Here is a 20,458-nt window from a genome sequence, read left to right as displayed (position 1 = left end):
AACACTGGACATTTTTTTCTTCAAAGCGTAGCTACTTTTTTAACTGATTTTTTTTTTGCCAAAATTCGTTGTTTTTACTTAACATGTACCCAAAAATTGAAAAAAAAAAAAATTAATTTCGAAAAAGAAAACCAGCGTAAAGCGAGCATCCAACGATATAATTTTGATTTTGTTACTTCATTTGATTCAGCCCTGAGTTATGAGGGGCACCGCAATCCAACCTTTTTCTAAGCCACTCTAGAGTAATTGCTGCCATTACCTTATATTTTAATACACTCCTTAAAAATTTAGCAGAATATTTTTCAAATCATATTTATACTATAATGTACCACCGGCTTTTAAAAATGGTTTTTGACTGTTTTCCCACTATTTAAAAAATTGCTACAAATGCCCCAAAGCAAAACAAAAAAGTGTTTCAATTCCACTTCGTTGTAAAAACTCTACAAATGTTCATTTTGACGTTCCCTACAGTAGTTTCAGCTGTTTATGTGGATACTGCCCCAACTACACACATACAGTTGTACAAATGTATGTACTTTGGTGCGCAGTAACAAACAAGTATTGACAGTAGTAATTTGGCTTTGCTATATTGTTGACATATTTTGATTTTGTGTAAATATTTACATACAAATGCAGTTTAAATACAAGATAGTAATATAAAGTCAAATGTAAAAAAAAATATTAATAAACAATTTAATTGTTAATATGATTTGTTGAAGGAATTTGTATTCTAGTAAATAGCTGAAATAGATAAGCTGAATAGATAATTGCAAGTTTCGGTGCCTTGTAATATCAATCAAACATTAGTGAGTTTTTATTGACCTCAATATTAGTGAGATTGTGTAGGTGGTTTTCAGATATGTTTTGCAAAATGTTTATGTAAATTAATACAGTGTGCGTAAAAAAAACCGGTTTGTTACATAAATATGTTCATTGAAAAAAATTCAAAATTTGAAAATAATAAGAGACAAGTGAAGTGAGACATGGAGGAAATTCACCAGACTATGAACGTAACTGGCACGTACTGAACCCATTTCACAGTAGAGCTATTAGCACCTTCATCGATCCCCTCTCAGTATACTACTACCGATTGCGGGGGAAGAGCTCGAGTTGCCCCTTGAGTCAAGAGATACTCATGTGCAACTTCGTTCTGTATACTGTAGCAGGTTAAGTTCTTATTTATCCAGAATCAACATTTAAACGTCAAATACTTATATCTCCAGCATGAAATGAGTTCCAGATTGACTCTAACAACCTTGTTGGTTTCCCTATGAAACTTACTCATACATAAACCAGTTCCCTACGATCCGACCCGTCGAAACAGCATGTTAGTTGATCTTGAGGACAATTAACTTACGTCAACACCGCTACAATCATAAGGAATAGACGATTTGACATTTTTCGCAATGATGTTCCATCAATTGAAATTTTGGTAATCGCGACAGTGTGCGTAGGTATCATGAATTGGCCTCATAAATAGCATAAACTGGTCCCCCTTTCTAAGAGTCCATACAGTTCACCGCTCCGAAATTGATTCAATTTGGTAATCTCATTTCGTCAGAACTCCCTGACCTAAAAATGCACTGGAACAAAAAATTTAAAGAAGAAAATATGTATCTCTCGAAAAACCTCAATTTTCTATGGAGCATATTTAAAAATTCCGAAATATAACCGACTGGTCCAAATCGTTCAAAATTGCTAGTTTTTCGAAGATAAATTGAGATTCGATTTATTCATATAATAGTAGTTTGAAATCTTTTTTTTAAACCATTTTGTGGTATAGAAATTAAGTTAACGATAAGTTGAAGTTAAAGGTTTTTCTTGTTTTATGGTGTAGTTTGCTCATATATTATACTTAGATGACTAGAAGAAATCATGTCTCAATTTGTCGAATATACTGAGCCAGTTTGGCGGGGCTTGAATATGCGAGACCTGAAGGTTGACGAAGCATATCTAGTGGTCAAATCGCTCTACAATCAATCGGCTTACCTTTACAGTCGATCAGAAGAATGTTACACAGTAAGTAAAAACGGGTGATGCATTTAGAGGTACTATTTTCAATAGACTTTGTTGTTTGGCAAAAATATAGCTGAGAGTGTACACGAAGACCGGGGAGAATCGATTCGGCGCCGTTCGCAAGAACTAGGACTAACGTATGGAACGACTTGGCGTAATTTACGTTGAAATCTTAAATTGAAAGTAATCAAAATACAGTTTGTGCAAGAATTGAAGCCGTTCGATTTTCCCAAGCGACATCGCTTCGCTCTATGGGCATTTAAAAAAAGATTCGACGTTTTCGAGCCAAATTTTGTTCATAGGTGAAGCCAATTTCTGGCTCAATGGATATGTAAACAAGCAAAATACCCGCCAATGGCGCCTGTTATCGGACCATAATAATCGACTATTTGATGTCTCGCACATCAAATCGCATCACTTCGGTGGACACGTATTGGGCCGGTCGTTTGGCCAATAAAATCATGTGATATCACATCGTTAGACTTTTTCCTGTGGAAATATGTAAAGACTAAAGTCTATGCGGACAAACTCGCTTCGATTTAGGCCTCGGAGCAAAACATCACTCGTCTTATTCGCAAGTTACTAGTCGAAATGCTCAAACGAGTCATCGAAAATTGAACTCAACGGATGGCCCATCTGAGACGTAGCTGCGGTCAACATTTGAAAGAGATAATCTTCAAAAAATAATGCTAAATAATGTTCTCTCGAATGATAATAAACATTCTCCAATAAATTTGAAGTTTCAGTGTTTTTCTTTAAAAAAAGGGCACCTCGAAATGGATCACCCTTGATATACATTTGTACATTAAGCACTATATAAAGGCATATAAATAAATTCGAAATTGTTAACATTGTTTTTTTTTCACCCAGTGCCCATTTAGCTTTGTGAAATCAATGCACAACTTTACATTCAAATTAAATGTGGCGCGTGGCTGGGAATTTAAAGTGTATGACAAAGAAGTGGATGCGCTGACCGCTAATGAAGTGTAAATCTTTTATTTTTTTGAAAAAAAAGAGGAATCAAACCACTTTCTTTCTTCCCTCAGGCAATGCAATGACACGAACTGTAACAGTGTGTGCGATTTGTATGCGTCCGCGACAGATTTGCAAGAATTTGGAGTTTATAATTTTACATTGCATGCAAATGGTAGCTGTGAGGTGATAGCAGATAAAGCCGGCGTCAATGTGAATTTATGTATGTAATAGAAATTATTATGTTTTATAACATAAATGTATGTTGTATAAAAATAATCGTCGGCTTATTCCTTAGCGCTCGCTTCGGTATTTCTCCTAGTCACTTTGGTTTTGGTAGCGATACGAATGGCTTGCTGCGCTTGGCGTTCGTATACATTCAGCCCCGAGGCGGCCGCTGCTGCTGAAATCAATGCCGCGGTGACGCCTTCGCAGCCGAGTAAACGAATGCGTAGTTTGGATGCTTTTAGGGGGTAAAAGGCGTGAAGCAGTAAAATATAACTGTTATGTTATTAATTTTTTCGTTTGCGCCGTTTTAGCATGGCAATTGTGTTGATGATATTTGTAAATAGTGGCGGCGGTGACTACTGGTGGATCGAACATGCACCTTGGAATGGTCTACATTTGGCAGATGTTGTCTTTCCGTCATTCTTGTGGATTATGGGCGTTTGCATACCGATTTCGATTAAGTCGCAAGTGGTGCGTGGAACGCCGAAGGCGCGGATATGTCGACGTATCGTTTGGGTAAGATCTTACAGTAGTTTAATGATAATAACAGGTTTTTATAAGTATTAATTTTTTAGCGTTCATTTAAATTATTTGCTATTGGCGTATGTCTAAATTCCATAAATGGTCCAGAAATATCCAATTTACGTATAATGGGTGTTCTGCAACGGTTTGCTGTTGCATATCTAGTCTGTGGATTGGTTCATACCGTCTTCATTGAGAGGGAGTTTGTAATGCCGCAGGTTGGTAGTCTTACTATTTAATTTTTTTATGAACATATTTTATTTATTTTCTATTCATAAATTTAGATCGCTTGGAAGCGCGCTTTGTGCGACATTATTTTGTTGAAAACAGAATTTTTGGTAATGTTCTCGCTCATTGTCATTTATTTGGGTTTAATCTTCGAACTTCCGGTGCCAAATTGTCCGACGTGAGTTTGTGTGAATAATATACCATTATTTATAATCGTATATTTTTCTCAAATATTACATTTCATAAGCGGTTATCTGGGTCCTGGCGGCAAGCACGCGAACGCACAATACCCCAACTGTACAGGCGGCGCTAACGGTTATGTAGATCGTTTGATTTTAGGCGATGCGCACATCTATCAGCATCCCACCGCGAAATATATATACGGCGCACAGGCTTTCGATCCCGAAGGTGTTTTTGGTAAGGAAAAAATTGGTATAAAAAGAAGTTTACTTTTAAAAGATTTATATGTACTCCCACAGGCTGCCTTTTAACTGTGGTGCAGGCATTTTTAGGCGTGCTCGCCGGCGTTATTATACTGGTTCATACCGGTTGGAGCGCACGCATTAAACGCTGGCTGTATTGGTCGCTTGCTTTGGCTCTGCTGGGTGGCGCCCTTTGCTTTTTCACTGTGGAAGCTGGTCCCATACCAATTAATAAAAATCTTTGGTACGTATTGGCACAAAATTTTTAAACATACAAGAATAATATATTAAACGGGTTTTTCTATTGCAGGTCTCTTTCTTTTGTTTGTGTCACCTCTGCTTTGGCTTTCGTCATGCTCAGCATACTCTACTTTGTTATTGACGTGCGTCGCTGGTGGACGGGCTATCCGTTTGTGGAGTCTGGCATGAATGCAATTATTATGTATGTGGGTCATACCATTATGCACAAAATGTTGCCATGGCACTGGCGCCTTGGACCGATGAACACCCATTTCGTGCTTTTGCTTGAAGCCACTTGGAATACTTTACTTTGGGTGGCGATTGCACTATATTTAGATTCTATTAAGTTTTATTATAGTTTATAAGAAAGCAAAACTGAAGGATTTATCAAATATCAACTGTTACATATTATGAATATTTGAATATTTGTAAATATGTATGTAAATTTTTACTTTATATATATACTCTTACATAAACTCAAGCTTAAAATCGAATTGTGTAAATAAATAAATATACAAATTTTTATACAAATATATTTTTTGGACACTTTGTGATCTAGACGTTTGACATTCGAGGCGGTTACGAGGGTTTGAAAATCTCAATATATCTTACCACAAGGGGTACTTGAATGTATATGATATAATTTCTTAGATCCAAATTATGTCGTCCATATCTTGGGACCACCATTAACACCAACAACAATGTCAGCCTCGGAATCCATCGCATCATCAGGTGCTACATCAGATCGAGTAGGCATTTGAGAAGTAAAGTCCTCTCTCGACGAACAAAGACTAAACTCTACAAATCATCATCCCCGTCCTACTGATTAGTCGGCATTACGAGTTTTCAAGAGAAAGGTTTTGTTCTATTAGCAACGGCGAATACCGCAGTCGATGGAACGATAAGCTGTACGAGAAGGTACGCAGCAGGACGATGATCTCTACTCCTTTTAAAAGACCAGGCGGAGAAAAATCTGGTTAAACTTCGAATCTCCAAATGGCGGCCAACACTGAAAGCGATTACGGCAATAAAGAACACGAAATGTATTAAGGCTCTTTCTCGGAGGGATATGTCGTTGCTGTTGTGATAGCGATTATTTCCGATTATTAAAATCAGCGACCGAAGGTCCGGGAAAAGTCGGTTGAACCATATAGGAAAAACTCACCTTACTCTGGTTACATGGGACATTCAAGAGGTGATTGGTCCTATACGGGGTTTCAATGCATGTCGAACATAAATTTGGTATGTCAGAGTCGATTCTGGATAACTAGGAAATTAACGTGCTACGAGACAAGGAGGATGGGACGCCATTTTCCACTTTTCTGTAACGCTAATCGAAAAATGGATAAAGATTTGGTATGTGGGGGTCGATTACGGATAAGTAGTAGCTAAATCCGTTTCAGTATTAAGAACGTATGCATATTATCTTTTCCCATTGGTATATTTTCCTGTCACTGCACATGACTAAGTAGCCTTGCAGTTATTCTTGTGTAGCAATGAGTCCGAGGTGTTCTCTGTTCGCAAACTCTCAATCTGAGTTCGATCTCAAGTAATGACAATGCTGGTGAATTTTAACTGTTAGAGTTACTTCAAATAATGACTATCAGTGGTTTGAAAGTGTTTTAAGCAAATCTAGAACCGTTCATTCGATGGGAAACATCAATGTGTACAATGCAAAAAAGAATGATAAAAAGTTTGTACCACTAGAATTGTGGAATTTATTAAATTTAAAGCATATTTTGTTAATTTCAAACTTATGGGATGGATCCTGGTGCAAGCTTTCGCATTGTTCCTCTGCCTTTGCTAATTTTAATATCCTCTACGCTGTAAAGTGCCTATTGTGCAAACTGACTTTCAGTTCATTTATATTCATTGCTATCAAGCAGTTGATTTTCCATTTTTACTTCTTAATATAACTTACGAGTTAGAGTTAAAGGATTGCCATGTATGCTTAGCACACTACATCGAATTTGATAGTTTGAATGTGCTCGGCTATTTGTAAGTACTGTTGACTTCAGCCAATTTGTACGTGCAACTTTCACTTTCGCCATTTGCTTCTTTTGATTGATTTTATTCATGTTGCATAGCATAAGAATGGCTATGAGAAAATTTTTACTTGAAAAAAAAAAAATCATTTCGAAACAGTAAAATTTTTAAGCTTAATCTCCTGACTGGGGATTCCACGAAGTGCGCCAACTTTATTTCTTCTACTAGGAAAAAAGCCATTGACTTTCATCTACAGGATGGTAGACCCCCCTTTTGGTGACGACCGTAAATTCTACCTCCATAATTTTCAGATCGGCACCTCTAATTACTCGGCTAGTTAAAAAAAAATTTCCCAAAAATATTAAATCCAATAGCACGATGTTTTCCACTGAAGATCTGCCATCCAGCTAATATAAAATGTGCGGCATTCAATATGGATTGCGGCTTGCATGATTGATTACTTTGGTTGCCTGCAGCTTAGATAATCAGCTGCCAATACAACGTGACGGAAAATTTATATCACTCATCGTCTCAACGCCACGGTTTGGCGCAAAGTTTTTCCTTTGATTTTGGTTCCAAAGTTCGGACTTACTTCATCTTGCCTTCAGCAATTTTATTTGAAAGTACTGGTGTCTAGTAGCGAGTGACGAATGAGGAGTCTAGGTGACTCCATTCGAATGTGTTTGTACGAGCATGAGGTTTTGTCTGCCTCATCTTTTGGTGCACTGAAATCGCAAGGATATTCCAAGTGTGAAAATTACTTTTGCTATGAAAGTGAATTTGTTGTGCTGTTTGTGAAACCTGCCTTGAATATTTATGACAATGCGTCGTCGCCGACGGCAGTTTGTGTGGTGGATATATGTAGTTGTGGGATGGCAGTGTTTGACTGTCTTCGGTTTGTAGATAGGATTCTGTAATTCTTACAACATGCGTTTGGCATAAGTAAAATATTTTTAGAGTTTACCAAGAAACTACGTATATTAAAGATGTGCTTGCAATGGCAGTGAATGACTCTAATCTGGTACTTTTTTCATAAAAAAAAAAAAACTGCTTTTTAAATCTCAGCGCTTAAGCCTTTCATTTGTCTTAATATATTGGGAGATTTTTGCGAAAAATGCTTAACAGCGAAGAACGGACCCAATCAATATAGAAGATATGTTGAAATTTACGGATCCTGGCCGATGACAACATTTGACGAGTCGAAGAGACTCGAAAGAAAGGTTCTGCGAAAGATGTATGATCATTTGCCCATTGGCAACGACGAATACCACAGTCGATGGAACGAAAAGCTGTTCATGCAAATTATTTTCCGAACATTTGTCTATTATTGCTTTAATTGAACTTATTAAAATTTTATTTACCAAAGAACTCATTTGATTTGCACTTTCGAATGATTTTTAATTATTGGCATATCCTATTGTCGAAGGTTATCGATTAATTTGTGGCCAATATGTGTTGCTGTTGCTGTAGAGTGCATTGTATGCCAAATAATGGCATACATAAATGCAGAAGCTTAAACGCAATTGTTGTTGGCTAGAACGCAAGGAAAATTGAGAATATTTGAGCTGGAGCGAACATACATGAATTTACAAGGAAGTGCACAATCCAAATGTGAATAGGATTTAATTGTTGAATATGCGTACACAAATAGTTACGTAGGGTGAGTTTTTTAGAGGTATACAATTATATTGAAGAATATGCAGATGTCTGATTAGCTGTCAAAAGGAACACATATGTTTGACTTTTATGTTTGACTATTTTAAATTGTTTAAAAATGTATTAAAAACTTGGGTTCTTTGCAGTAAACTTACACCTATATTTAGCCATTCGATCATCTTCAAAGTTGAGGCTCATTTATGGTTTGACAGGTGTGAAAATAAGCAAAAATGTTATAGTGAAGTATGGAAAAATCTGAAGAGATAATCCTTGGCATGCTGAACAAAATATTAACTTGAGTTTTTGGTTAAAGTAAATGGTCTCAGTTGGTCGATGCCTTAAATTAATGAAACTAGCTCTCTATTGGAATGAAATTTTGTTTCGATTTGATTCAATTCTTATCCAGAAATGGATTCATCAATTCACCAACTAGTTTAGATAATTTGCCTGCAAATTAGAAGAAAAAACAGAAAGAATGATCTCCAGGAACGGCAGCCACTTGTCTATGACCATCAAATATTAACCATTTCATAATTTTTTTGTTTTTATTTAATTAAGAAATAGTTCTTACCAACTGAAAAAATGCCCTATGCTATGTGAGTTAACAGTTGTATACTATATGAAAATTTTAGTTATTTGTAAATATATATTTATATAATCATATATATATATATGCGTATATATATATATTAGACAATGCGTCTACTAACATCGTGTGAATTGAATTTCATCTTGATTGCTTTCGAAGTACTATAGCTTTTGGTCAGCATTTATGAAAATTTGAGTATTGAAAATATATGCTTAATTAATTTACAATTACTCCAATTAAATCACAAGAAAATTGAAGATTAATTAAATTAGTAAGGCATGGCTTGAATATAGCAATAAACTGGCATGTCTTTTCGAGTAGATTTCATTGGAAAGTTTATTAAAGTTGTGGGGAAATAGTAAATTTCGATTGTAATTACTTTTTGATGAAGATATGTAGTTTATGAATTTGATAAAAAAATCCAAAACTACAGATATTATATATACATATGTATATACATTAGAATAAAAATAATTAGAAAGAAATGCTATTTTCAAACAGGTTTTAATGCCAGCGTGGACTTCGGCGGCTTCTAAAACGATATCACAATATATATAATAATAAAAATAAAAAAACGTTTCAAATGCCAGATATATGGTATACAGCTGGAAGCTGTTCGAAGCAATTTTTGAAAAAAAAAAGTCAAAATCAAATTTACATTAATTACAATAATGGAAGTTTTGCCTATAAAGACATTTCATAGTAAGCAGTAACAGTTAGCTCTGTCTATATTTTACCACAATACAGATCATATTTTGCAATCAGAAATAAACGATCAATTATGTTTTTGTTGTTGTAGGGGCAGTGGTTGTAGAATGCTGCCGAGAAATCCGGGTGCGTTCCGGTTACATACTCCTCCAAGATATAATTCCTTAATTAATATGTTCTTACGAGTTCTTACTCCAAGTTCCATTATAGTTTTGGAACGATATTTTATTATAATATTATATATTGTATTGCGATGACGAATAGAAATATTTCTAAGGTGACATAAATTAACTTTTTTTCAATGAACAATAATATACATAACTTTTCACTCCATATGACGCAATTTGAAATTTTCAAACCGCGTATAGGGAATATTAAGTTTACCAGCAAGTTTGAGTCGATCTTGCCATGTTCGTTTGTTCGATTTAAATATACGAAGTTGTACTACACACGTCCTTTTCTTCCCAAGAGGCTGTTCGTTCTCTATATCTTACAGTTGCCAAACATCGCTTACGACCAAACGCCTGTTCTTGTATGAGAATCTTTTTTAGTTGACAAGATATCTTCATGAAATTCTGCATAGATTATTGTTAAAGGTAACGTTATATTTTGTATATATTGTTTTTATCGAACCTCTATAGCATATAGCTATCTTAACCTAAATTAAAGTTTTTTCTTGTTTTTGTAAAAAAATATGAGTATACTTTGTAGGAGCTGAGTTATTTCTTCCACTAAAGCTTCTCTTCCATATTTGAAATCAATTTCTAGCTTCGTATCTATTTGCAAACAGCTGCCCTGCACTGCACCACACGCATATATGAAACTTTCTATAAATCAGAATTTTCATTGCACTTCAACAACCTTACACACACACGAATACTAACATACCCATGAGCAAGTATCAATTTCCGAAGTGCAGCACTTCAATGTAGAAGACTACTCCATGTTGCACATGTATCATCAATAATCTTTAACAGCGACAGCCACTCACGTAACACTATGCTTGGTGTTAGTGTTAACAACAACAAAAGCGAATGTTATTAAACCGCAGCATGCAAAATAAAGATTATATTAATACGCCAAAAAGTATGCTATAAATTTCATTGTTTCACACATTGCACTCAAGCGCTGCGCTGACGGCGGTTGACATGAAAATCCAAAAGGAAAATATATATAGTTGCAACTTACTGTGGCATGTTTGTGTATGCTTTAAGTGTATACTATATAGTATTTATTGAATATAAATTTTTGTGTGTTAGTAGCATGCACTTTGTTGTTTTAAAGGGTATAACCAAACATTTGCAGTGTCTCTTGGTGCTTTGTTAGTTATTTAAACCACAACAACATTAACAGTCTTGTTGTCACCACCATTTCACGCCCAGCACAATTTTTTTTTACGATATTTAGTCGCTTCTCTTCTCGTACTTTATATAAAGGCATAAATAGCTTTTTACCGTATGTCCAACAATAACAACTCCTCCAAATTACACAAAAAACACACAAGCATTTTCGCACTTGCAACATACACACTTGTCACTTCATAATATGTGTTTGTGTGTTGGTTGCTTGTGTTGGTTTATTGCTGATGCCTAAGTGTTTGTGGGTGTGGTAAAATAAAGTACTGCAATAAAATATAACAACAATATCCTCAGCATCAACCGCAGCGGCAGCACCAGCGCTTGCAATGAAGGCATGTGGCATGAGGCAACATCAAGTCATCCACTTTCAACGCTCTTCCTTCCCAAAATTTATTCTTTTATTGTTGTCACTCATTTACAAACACATACACATACTTGCGATACGTTCTATTTGATAAGATGCTCTTGACGTCCATGGCGTATACGCAACACACCCATTTTCAACACCATTTACAAAGGCACAAATAAACACACTAACTTATCTTCGTTGTACACATGCACATACAAACAAAAGCAATTTCATTTTACACACATACACATTTATTGAAGTCACTTGGGTTGGAGTTTCGATTTTGAAAGCGAGAGTAGCGAAATGCTGTTGACATTTCAAGTGCTGCGTGCGCGCAATTTTCCTGATATTTTTGTTCTCCACACCGCTCCTGGCTCTTCTTCACATTGTTTTTATTGTTATTGCATACGCTAGTAGCCAACTGCTGTTGTCAATAGCGAAGAATTGCGGAAGTCATTGACAGCGTCAAGTGCTAAATAATGAAGAGCGTAATTTACAAGATGTGGTTAAATTAACTCAAAAAGCCCCAACACTTTTTGAGTTAATTATTTAATATATTTAAGTAAGTAATTGACTTTACAGTAATTATGGGTATACACGATTTGTTAGAGCAATTTGTGTAGGAAGTTAATTAAATATAAATAATGTGTCTTCCCATGGTAACATAATAAAAGTAGAAGAAATTCGACTTAAGGCTGGTATATATCTAATTTTTGGACTATTTGCGGCATACATAGGTACACAGGTGTTAAGAAGAATTGGGGGAATAATAATATATGATGCATTGATGCAGTGTGTATTCATGATTGGGTGTTTATTCCACCCGTCACTGAAAACTTAGCATCGGGTCTCATTTAATTCCTGCGCTTTTCTCTTTTTTTTCAATAAGAAATCGATTTTAAATGTACGAAAATGTTTACACTTACTATAGCAAAGCAAGAAAAAGCTTTAACCTCGCTTGCACCGAATTTATAATATCCTTTTCAAATAGAAAAGGTTTCTTAAACGTACTTGATTCCGAGTTTTTAGTCTGTATGGCAGAGACTAAATGATAGAAATCCAGTTGTTGTAAGGAACCTGTTTTATGCTATTGTGATACGATCTAGACAATTTCTTCGGATTGCGTTATTACCCTTTCCGAATTTCGTGCAGATAACTTGTCGAATGGAAAAGTATTTCATACAAGCACTTCATGACATTGAAGTCACTACAGAAGGAGTTCTCGAAAGATTCTCAAAACTTAGTCCACATCGTTATGTTTTGTGAATTTTGTTTTATTCCATACACGAACTGACTACAGTATTATACTTCATTGTAATGAAGGAAGTCATCCGCACGTCTACGATTTATAATGTGTTTTTTTTTCAATCTATTAGGATTTGATATTAGAAGGTCGATTTGAAATTTACCACCATGATATTAAACTGTATAAACACTACTATATTTAATCTAATAATCTTCATGCTTCAAGTAAATGTTTATTTCCCACTACCAAAAACAAAAAGAAAAATATATTATAAACTATAAAAGATAAAATATAATATAATTTAACACTATTTCATAGTAAACAATAAAAATCCTTTGTCTCTTTGCGATTTATTATTACTTCTAGTTATTGACTTTCTTATATCCTTTATGCGCTTAGTTTTTTACGTCATTATTTCTCTATATCCTCCAGGCAAATCTATGTCTTTATAGTGGTAAAGAAGTGGAACAAAATATAAATAAGTGTCAGTTATTATCATGAAACTATCAGTAATGCTCATTTATTGCTTTGCCTTTTCTCTTTCTTTTTTTCAACAATATTCCATTTGCTTTTCCAACGGTTTGTGCTTTACTACTTCCTTTTTTAGCTTCTTACTTGTGGCTTTGCATCAGTTGTTTCCACTAAGTCATTCAAGCCATTGGATATACCCACGGGAGTTGCGTATTTATTTTTATCCCTATATTGGCGTTATTGTTATTATTATTGTTGTCATTGTGGCAAAATAACATTATTCGCATTTTTACATTATGATATTTCAGTGCTCTATGCCTTACTTCTTTGCTTGAGCTCAGTATTGATCTTATGATTGTTCTGCTTAACTGACTGTTTTGGGAGAAATATGTTTTAAGTGACTGTTAAAATGTTACCAAATGAAATTTAAGAGAGGGTATACCTATGTATATAGCTGTGACATAAAGGAACGACAGAATTGAATAATTAAATTACATATGTATCCCATATAAAAATTTAAGATTAAAAAAACTTTCGAAATTTTTATTTTTCTCACTTGAAAAACACATTTCCATGTTTGGTGTTGTCAGAGTGATAAAGTTATTGGAAAATATATTTCTAAAACTTCTATTGAATACTCAAATGTGTATACATATGTTTAGGGAATGAAATAGGTAAAATACTTCATTGTAATTATAATTTTAATTMGTTTTTTTTCCTGTACATACATACATAAATCGTATAATATGTCTTTTATAAACGGAAACATATGTAAAGTTGTCAGACATTTTTTTAAAACTTATTTAGTTCGATACTAAAATTGAAATATTTCATTTCTTTCTTACCGGGTTTAATGAAATTTTAAAACAGCTGGCAACCCTCCCCATAAAGGATTTTCAAATTCAAGCTTTTAGAATACTTTCCGCTTGATATCTTTATAGTATGTAATATTATTTATCGTATTATCGAGTTAAAGTGTTTGAATAGTTGGTAACCCTATTAAAATTATTACCCACAGAAATATTCTTTAACTGTCTTTACTTAGAAATTCATTTTGTAATAATTTAATTTCTTTACCACCTTCGTTTAATGAAATTTTGAAACAGCTGGTAACTCTCCTTAAAAAAATTTTTTTAAATGCAAGCGTTTCAATACTTTTTAGTTTGATATCTCTATAGTAATGTTATTTATTGTTATTTATCATATCAATAAATTAAAAGATGCGAATAGTTGCTAACCTTTTGAAATTATTATCCACTCATTATCTTAACCTACACTAACAACTTTCAAACAGGTGGCAACCCCTTCATGGTCTTCATAAACATATTTTTTTTTACTTGTATTTTAAATGTTTTTTACTTATAAATTTCGAAAAGGTGGCAATCATTTCATTTTTTTGTTGTAAAAAATCTCTGAAAAAATTATAAACTTTCTTAAACATATTTAGTTTGTACTGTTTTTTCTTTATTTTAACTATTATCGACTTAGAAATTTCCATTAGGTGGCAACTTTCAATTTTTTTTATTGTAAATAATGACTTAGAAAATTCGATTTTTTTTACTTAGAACTTTTCGATTAAGTGTCAACTTTCTAATTTTTATTTTATTGTACATCACTCTAGTTGCAAACCTAATTATCAAAAAAAGTAGTGTAAAGAGTATGCGTATTCACTATGGTGACACTCTTTTTACTACGAGCGTGACGTAAAGTGATTTCGTTGCATTCGGTGAATTTCATAAAAGCGATTTTATTACAAAAATTATTTGTCTGTTTTAAACTGTATACACAATAATATCAATATCTACAAAATCTGATTCAAGTAAAAAACTATAACTGTTTCCGCCCGGGATCGAACCGGGGGCCTTCCGCGTGTTAGGCGGATGTGATAACCACTACACCACGGAAACAGATAAATATTGTCTGACGCAGTAAGCACCTGTGACGCTGCGGAACGGTATGCCTATCAGCAATTGAAATTAAATTTCTAGAAAGTGATRTACATACATACATACAAACATATCTATAATCAAATCAAACAAAACGAAGCAGATTATATAGACAATAGAGCAATATCTGCTTCTTTACGGATTTTGTATTTTTTTATTCTAATTAAACATGTATGGTAGATTAATTTGAGGCTCATATGTACATATGTATGTTTTTTTAAATTTGACATTGCTTTATTTTGCTCTCATCAGAGTTTACCTAATGTCTGCGGAGCTGAGCTATTTTAAAATTTATCTGCTAAATAAACTGTCTATCATCACTAGACTGTGTGGAGCTCTGGATATGCTCCAGCTGTTGATTTACATACATACACACACATATACATATATGTTTGTTTATAATTGCACAACGAATTAATGTGGCGCAAGTACTAGTCTGTTAAAGTCGTCTACTACATCAAAATTAGTCCCAAGTTTTTCGTTATTATTGTTGGAAATATTGAATGCCTTGCGAAAATAAAATAAAATGTGTCTGCTAAATACGAAAGTGTCTATTTATAAAGCGGTTGGCGGCTGTGTCGCGTGTGTGGCATCATTTATTCCATCTGCAAGTCTTCCCTTTGTAGCTCTCTGTGCCTTCAGTAAACACAAACATACTATGTGTAGGACCTGGCACAAGGCGAATGTCGTACGTCTAAATAATAAATAATAGTATTTCCTTCATCGTGGGGTTGACGCTATTGCCTTGTCGTGATGGAAATGCCGACACTTCTTTAGTCGTTTATTTAGCTTCTAATTCGAGAACATTTCACATGATAACAGATACAATTCAACTCTACTAAACTATACATACAAGTATATAGATATAAGCATATATGTATATATTAATTACTTGCGATTTTTGCTTGAATATTTCCATAAACTTTTTAAAGGCGGATTTACTGTTAGCACAGTAGTTTTAATTACAAAGAATTAGCATTTGTATTTGCTTTTGTTTTTGCCTAATTGCATGTGCTTTAATGGGGTTTTCGGGTGTGAAAACGTGCTAATAAATATATGGGGGTTGGAATTCCTAAAACGGAAATCTATATATGCAAATGTACTTACATATATATATGCCTACAATTTGCTAAACTAATTGCCTCTAAGCAAATTAAGTCGTGTTGCGAGTGGACAGGCCTTAAAAATTATAAAATATTGGGCTATGAAACGTTTATTTTATAATATTTTAGACTTTTTCTAACCGCTATTGCATAATTATAGAATATCGTTTGTATTATATTTTATTTTTTACGGGATCTCGGCGTTGACACGGAAATTGCTTACATTATTGAGTTGAAATTCGTACTTGGTTCTGGTTCCTTCTGAATATGATTTCTGACTCATTTCGAACAAATGCTCAAGAAAACAAGGAATAATTTAAGCTAATGGTATTCAAAATGGTGACATTGGGAAAGATCGAACTATTGATGACTGATTTCCACGTTTACCAACTTTAGCAAGAGAGCGATTTGGGGATGGTATGAAAAACGGTTTCATCACTCTGTCAGCATTGATATACATATAACGGGTTATCCAAGTAGAGGTACATTTTTTAATAGCTATTTGTGGACAGATCACGCGTGAGTTGTGTCAAGCTGTCATTTTATTTTTGTTCAGTTTAATTTTGCATTTTAACATGGAAAGACTTATGCCCGAACAGCGTTTACAAATCGTTCAAATTTATTACGAAAATTTGCGTTCTGTAAAGAATGTGTTTCGTGCGTTTTGCTCAACTTATGGTCAACATATTAGGCCTGCTGAACGCACTATTCGCAACACCATCACCCATCTTGAGACCTAATGAAGAAAATATAGCAGTCGTAGCTGAGAGTGTACACGATGACCGTGGAAGGTCTATTCGGCACCGTTCCCTGCAACTCCGACTGACGTATGGAACGACGTGGTGTATTTTATGTCGAGATCTTAAATTGAAAGCGTACAAAATACAGCTTGTGCAGGAGCTGAAGTTGCTCGAACTTTTTAAGTGACATCGCTTCGCTAGATAAGCTCTTGAAAAGTGCCAAGAAGATCCGAAGGTTTCAACCTAATTTTGCTCAGCGTTGAGGCTCATTTCTGGCTCAATAGGTATATAAACATTTCATCCGACCGTTCATTCAACGGTTTGGTGTGGTTAGTGGACCGGTGGAATCATCTTCACATATTTATTCAAAAATGATGACGGTGAGAACGTAACCGTCAATGGCGACCGACAATTTTATGCCACGGCGACATTTGGTTTCAACAAGACGTTGCCAACCACCACACAGCGCCACAATAAATGAATTTATTGAGAGAACACTTAGGTGACCAGAATATTTGATATCCCATCGTTAGACTTCTCTGTGGGGATATGCAAAGTCTAAAGGCTATGCCGACAATTTCGCTTCGATCAGGTCTTGAAGCAAAATATCACACGTGTTATTCGGCCAGTTTCCAGTAAAAATGCTCGAACGGGTCATTGGAAATTAGACTTAACAGATGGGCCATCTGAGTCCTAGCCGTGGCCAACATTTGAAAAAAATAATTTTGAAAAAATAAATACCGGAAAATGTTCTTTCGAATGATAATAAAAATTCCCCATTAAATATGAAGTTTCTGTGTTTTTTCTTTAAAAAAGTAGGGAACCTCGAAATCGGTTAACCTTTATTAGGATAATCTTATATATATACATATATGACCGGATCATTCGTTTGGACTTGTAATAGCCTGTAATTAGTATATAGCCCTTAATATTGAGAAAAGGTTGTTTCCCAAATCATTGCTTAGGCAGCAAGGAAGAAGTGATTAAAAAATTATCTTGGAACAAAGACTCTTTAGTATTCAAAGAGGTTTAATAGAATTAAAAGTATATCAGATGATGAAAACAATGTCTCCGCATCATCTAATTAATTCTTATGCGGTACTTTACCGAGTAAATAATGGAAATGAAAGTTGGAAAATTTGTAGTTTTTGTCCACAGAGGGCTGACATAACTACTAAATTTAAGAATTGTTAGATTTTAATTTAAAGATGACATACTAAGGGAAGTATTTTAATTACTAAGTGAAACATAGGCACTTTTTAAGATATACATCTTCAAATATACAAATTAATACTTGTTGTTGTTCAATCACTGCAAATTTTTGTTGAAAACAATGTTGTAATTTCTATTGATTTTTGCTACATTACTTGCTGTTATCAGTGTTTGTTTACGCTTTCAGCTTGATATTGAAACCTGTTTTTAAAGCAGAAGTGTTGCACAGCACGTATTGCCGAAAAGTCGACACTAACAACAATTTGTGTATTTCAATATATCAGTCTAATTGGCAGTACTTTGGAGCAGTGCTTATTGCGATTGTCAAATTTCTAATGTACGTGTTGTACGAAGATAAATTGTGAAATTTGTTGCAAGTCATGCCACAAAGCAATAACTAATTGGGAACTTTTCGTGAAAAAATGCTAATTTGAGTTTCATTCCATTAATACATGTGAATATTAGTTTTGTTTTGGGGGGATTTACAAGGTGTTACGAATTTTACAAACGTTTAAAGATAGGAGGGATAAGGACTAGAGAGTAGACTGGAAAACTGAATTGTGTACATATATGTCGATATTAATTTATGACGTGTTTCCAATTTGAGATCCAAACCCATATTCAGTACCTATTTCGATAACGAAATTAAAAAATAGTACATATTCTGATTACAAGCATGAAAAATTCAGCTCAAGGTCCGGAGTTATATATGGCCGAATCACTCTTATTCTGTATTTGAATGTCAGAACGATGTTTATGTGAAACTATTTTACGCGAGTTCGAAGGTTTGACATTGGTTATGATGGGTAATAAATTGTTTACGTTAACTAATTTATAGACTAGAACTATAAAAGCTACTTAATTTTATGAAAGAGCGTAATTATGCTCTTAGCAAAACCAATTTGCGAATAAACCACGGAATGTTAGTGGTAACCATTTTACACAATAACACATTCTCACTATTAGAACCTTTCAAGTGCATCAGTGCATTTCAAGTGAACAAAGCCAATCATTGGAAGTTTCCGCTTTCCGTCATTTCGAACCTTTAAAACGAAGCAATTGAGTTGTAATATTAGCCGAGAGGTTCAATTTCGTTAAGTGCTGAAAATAATGCAAAACATGAGGAAGCCAAGTAAGACAAACAAATGCCTTGAAAAACAATGAAAAACAGTGCTTTAAAAGAAAATGCAAAAGAAATCGACATGAGTTGAAAATACGGAAGTGAAGAAAAAAGAAGTACAGATATGAACTCTTGCGGCTTGATAGGACCAAAGTTAGAGACCTTAAGGTGCAAAACACTAACCAGAGGATCGGAATCCACGCGCTTTTATTTTGGTTTATTAGAGTAATGAAAACAATTTCACATATTTTTGGCATTCAATTATATGAATCTAATAGTATACGTTCAGTTAATTTTGTCGACAATTTGAAGATCTTATATATAAAAGACAGTATTTACTCGATTTTTTCTATTTTTTTGCCAATAATATATGCAATTAAAGGGATACAGGCTAAATGTCAATATTTCATCAAGGTTTCTCACATACAATCACAATCATATAGAGTAAAGTCAATCGGGTGTTCATATTCTAATATTAGTTATGTGTGCCTTCTCTTGAAAGTTGATCGAAAATTGGTTCTCTTGGCTAGAATTTATTCAAGTCCGCCGCGACGATCATTTGATCAAAATCAAAGTAAAAAATATGTCCGCTTGGTGACAAGGACTATTGAAAAGTTTTAACAGACTATTTACAGAATAAACCTATGAACACTTTTTAATACCCTTTTCTTCATAAAAAGCGTACGAAAGCTGCGTTATCAAGTAGACAACCAATTCATAAAGTTGTGTTAAATGCGTCGACAAACAAATAAAGTCAATTAAAATTAGCAAATCGTGAAATAGGCGTGTGTGTCAAATAAATTAGCGAAGAACTGAACAATAAAATTAAATATTCAATAAAAAATATTTACTTACAATTACACACCATATATAATATGTGAGACATATACTATATAATGTACGTGGTCTAGAAATACGTCAAAGTTTGCAAATAAATGATTTCAAGAGATGCACATGATAAATGATGTGTCAGTAAAGAGCTCTGATAAAAAGCGGGAAAATAAAATGTAAAAAAAATAAAAAATATTAAATGAAGATGAAGCTAAAACAACAAAATTTGTCTACAGTAAGTAACTCAAGGAAAATGGTTGAGTGTTTTGTCAGAGTAATTGGTTGCAGACTGTTGTTGACTGTTGACCCAGCTTTTCAGTTTTCATCCAACATAAGTTTCAAGCAAAGCTGTTAAGTAATGATTACTAATCATAATAATTAGTAATTAGATTTTTTTTTTGAAAGGTGAAGTAATGATTATATTACGATTATTTTCAGATTCGGACGATTACTAATTGATTACGATTACAGATAATCGGAAAATAGTCAAGATTAATAAAAATTTCGAAAAAATA

General features: G+C 34.0%; 1 protein-coding gene and 1 non-coding gene across 8 annotated transcripts; one reads left to right on the top strand and one right to left on the bottom strand.

Annotated features, from left to right (window-relative positions):
* The first annotated feature begins 579 nt into the window (after nucleotides 1–579).
* LOC108975987 (heparan-alpha-glucosaminide N-acetyltransferase) lies at nucleotides 580–5,104 on the top strand. 7 transcript variants are annotated; one of them, XM_018944849.1, is made up of 11 exons: nucleotides 580–668; nucleotides 1,860–2,019; nucleotides 2,887–3,002; nucleotides 3,063–3,211; nucleotides 3,287–3,461; nucleotides 3,528–3,732; nucleotides 3,792–3,956; nucleotides 4,023–4,144; nucleotides 4,214–4,383; nucleotides 4,446–4,632; nucleotides 4,699–5,104. In XM_018944849.1, the coding sequence occupies exons 2-11, from the start codon at nucleotides 1,876–1,878 to the stop codon at nucleotides 4,991–4,993; spliced, it is 1,728 nt and encodes a 575-aa protein (XP_018800394.1). In that variant the 5' UTR covers nucleotides 580–668; nucleotides 1,860–1,875; the 3' UTR covers nucleotides 4,994–5,104. The 7 variants fall into 7 exon arrangements, with proteins under 7 accessions (XP_018800394.1, XP_018800393.1, XP_018800397.1 ...); XM_018944848.1 differs by having other exon boundaries at nucleotides 1,838–2,019; XM_018944852.1 differs by having other exon boundaries at nucleotides 589–651; nucleotides 1,838–2,019.
* Nucleotides 5,105–14,825: 9,721 nt separating this feature from the next.
* On the bottom strand, nucleotides 14,826–14,898 carry Trnav-aac. The gene has a single exon. It is a non-coding gene; the product is annotated as a tRNA-Val (tRNA).
* Between the last annotated feature and the right edge of the window lie 5,560 nt (nucleotides 14,899–20,458).

This window comes from Bactrocera latifrons, unplaced genomic scaffold, assembly GCF_001853355.1.
Source record: "Bactrocera latifrons isolate USDA-ARS-PBARC rearing strain unplaced genomic scaffold, ASM185335v1 scaffold_71, whole genome shotgun sequence".
Classification (NCBI taxonomy): domain Eukaryota; kingdom Metazoa; phylum Arthropoda; class Insecta; order Diptera; family Tephritidae; genus Bactrocera; species Bactrocera latifrons.
Note: the sequence above shows the minus strand (reverse complement) of the source record. Positions and strands in the feature narration are given on the sequence as shown.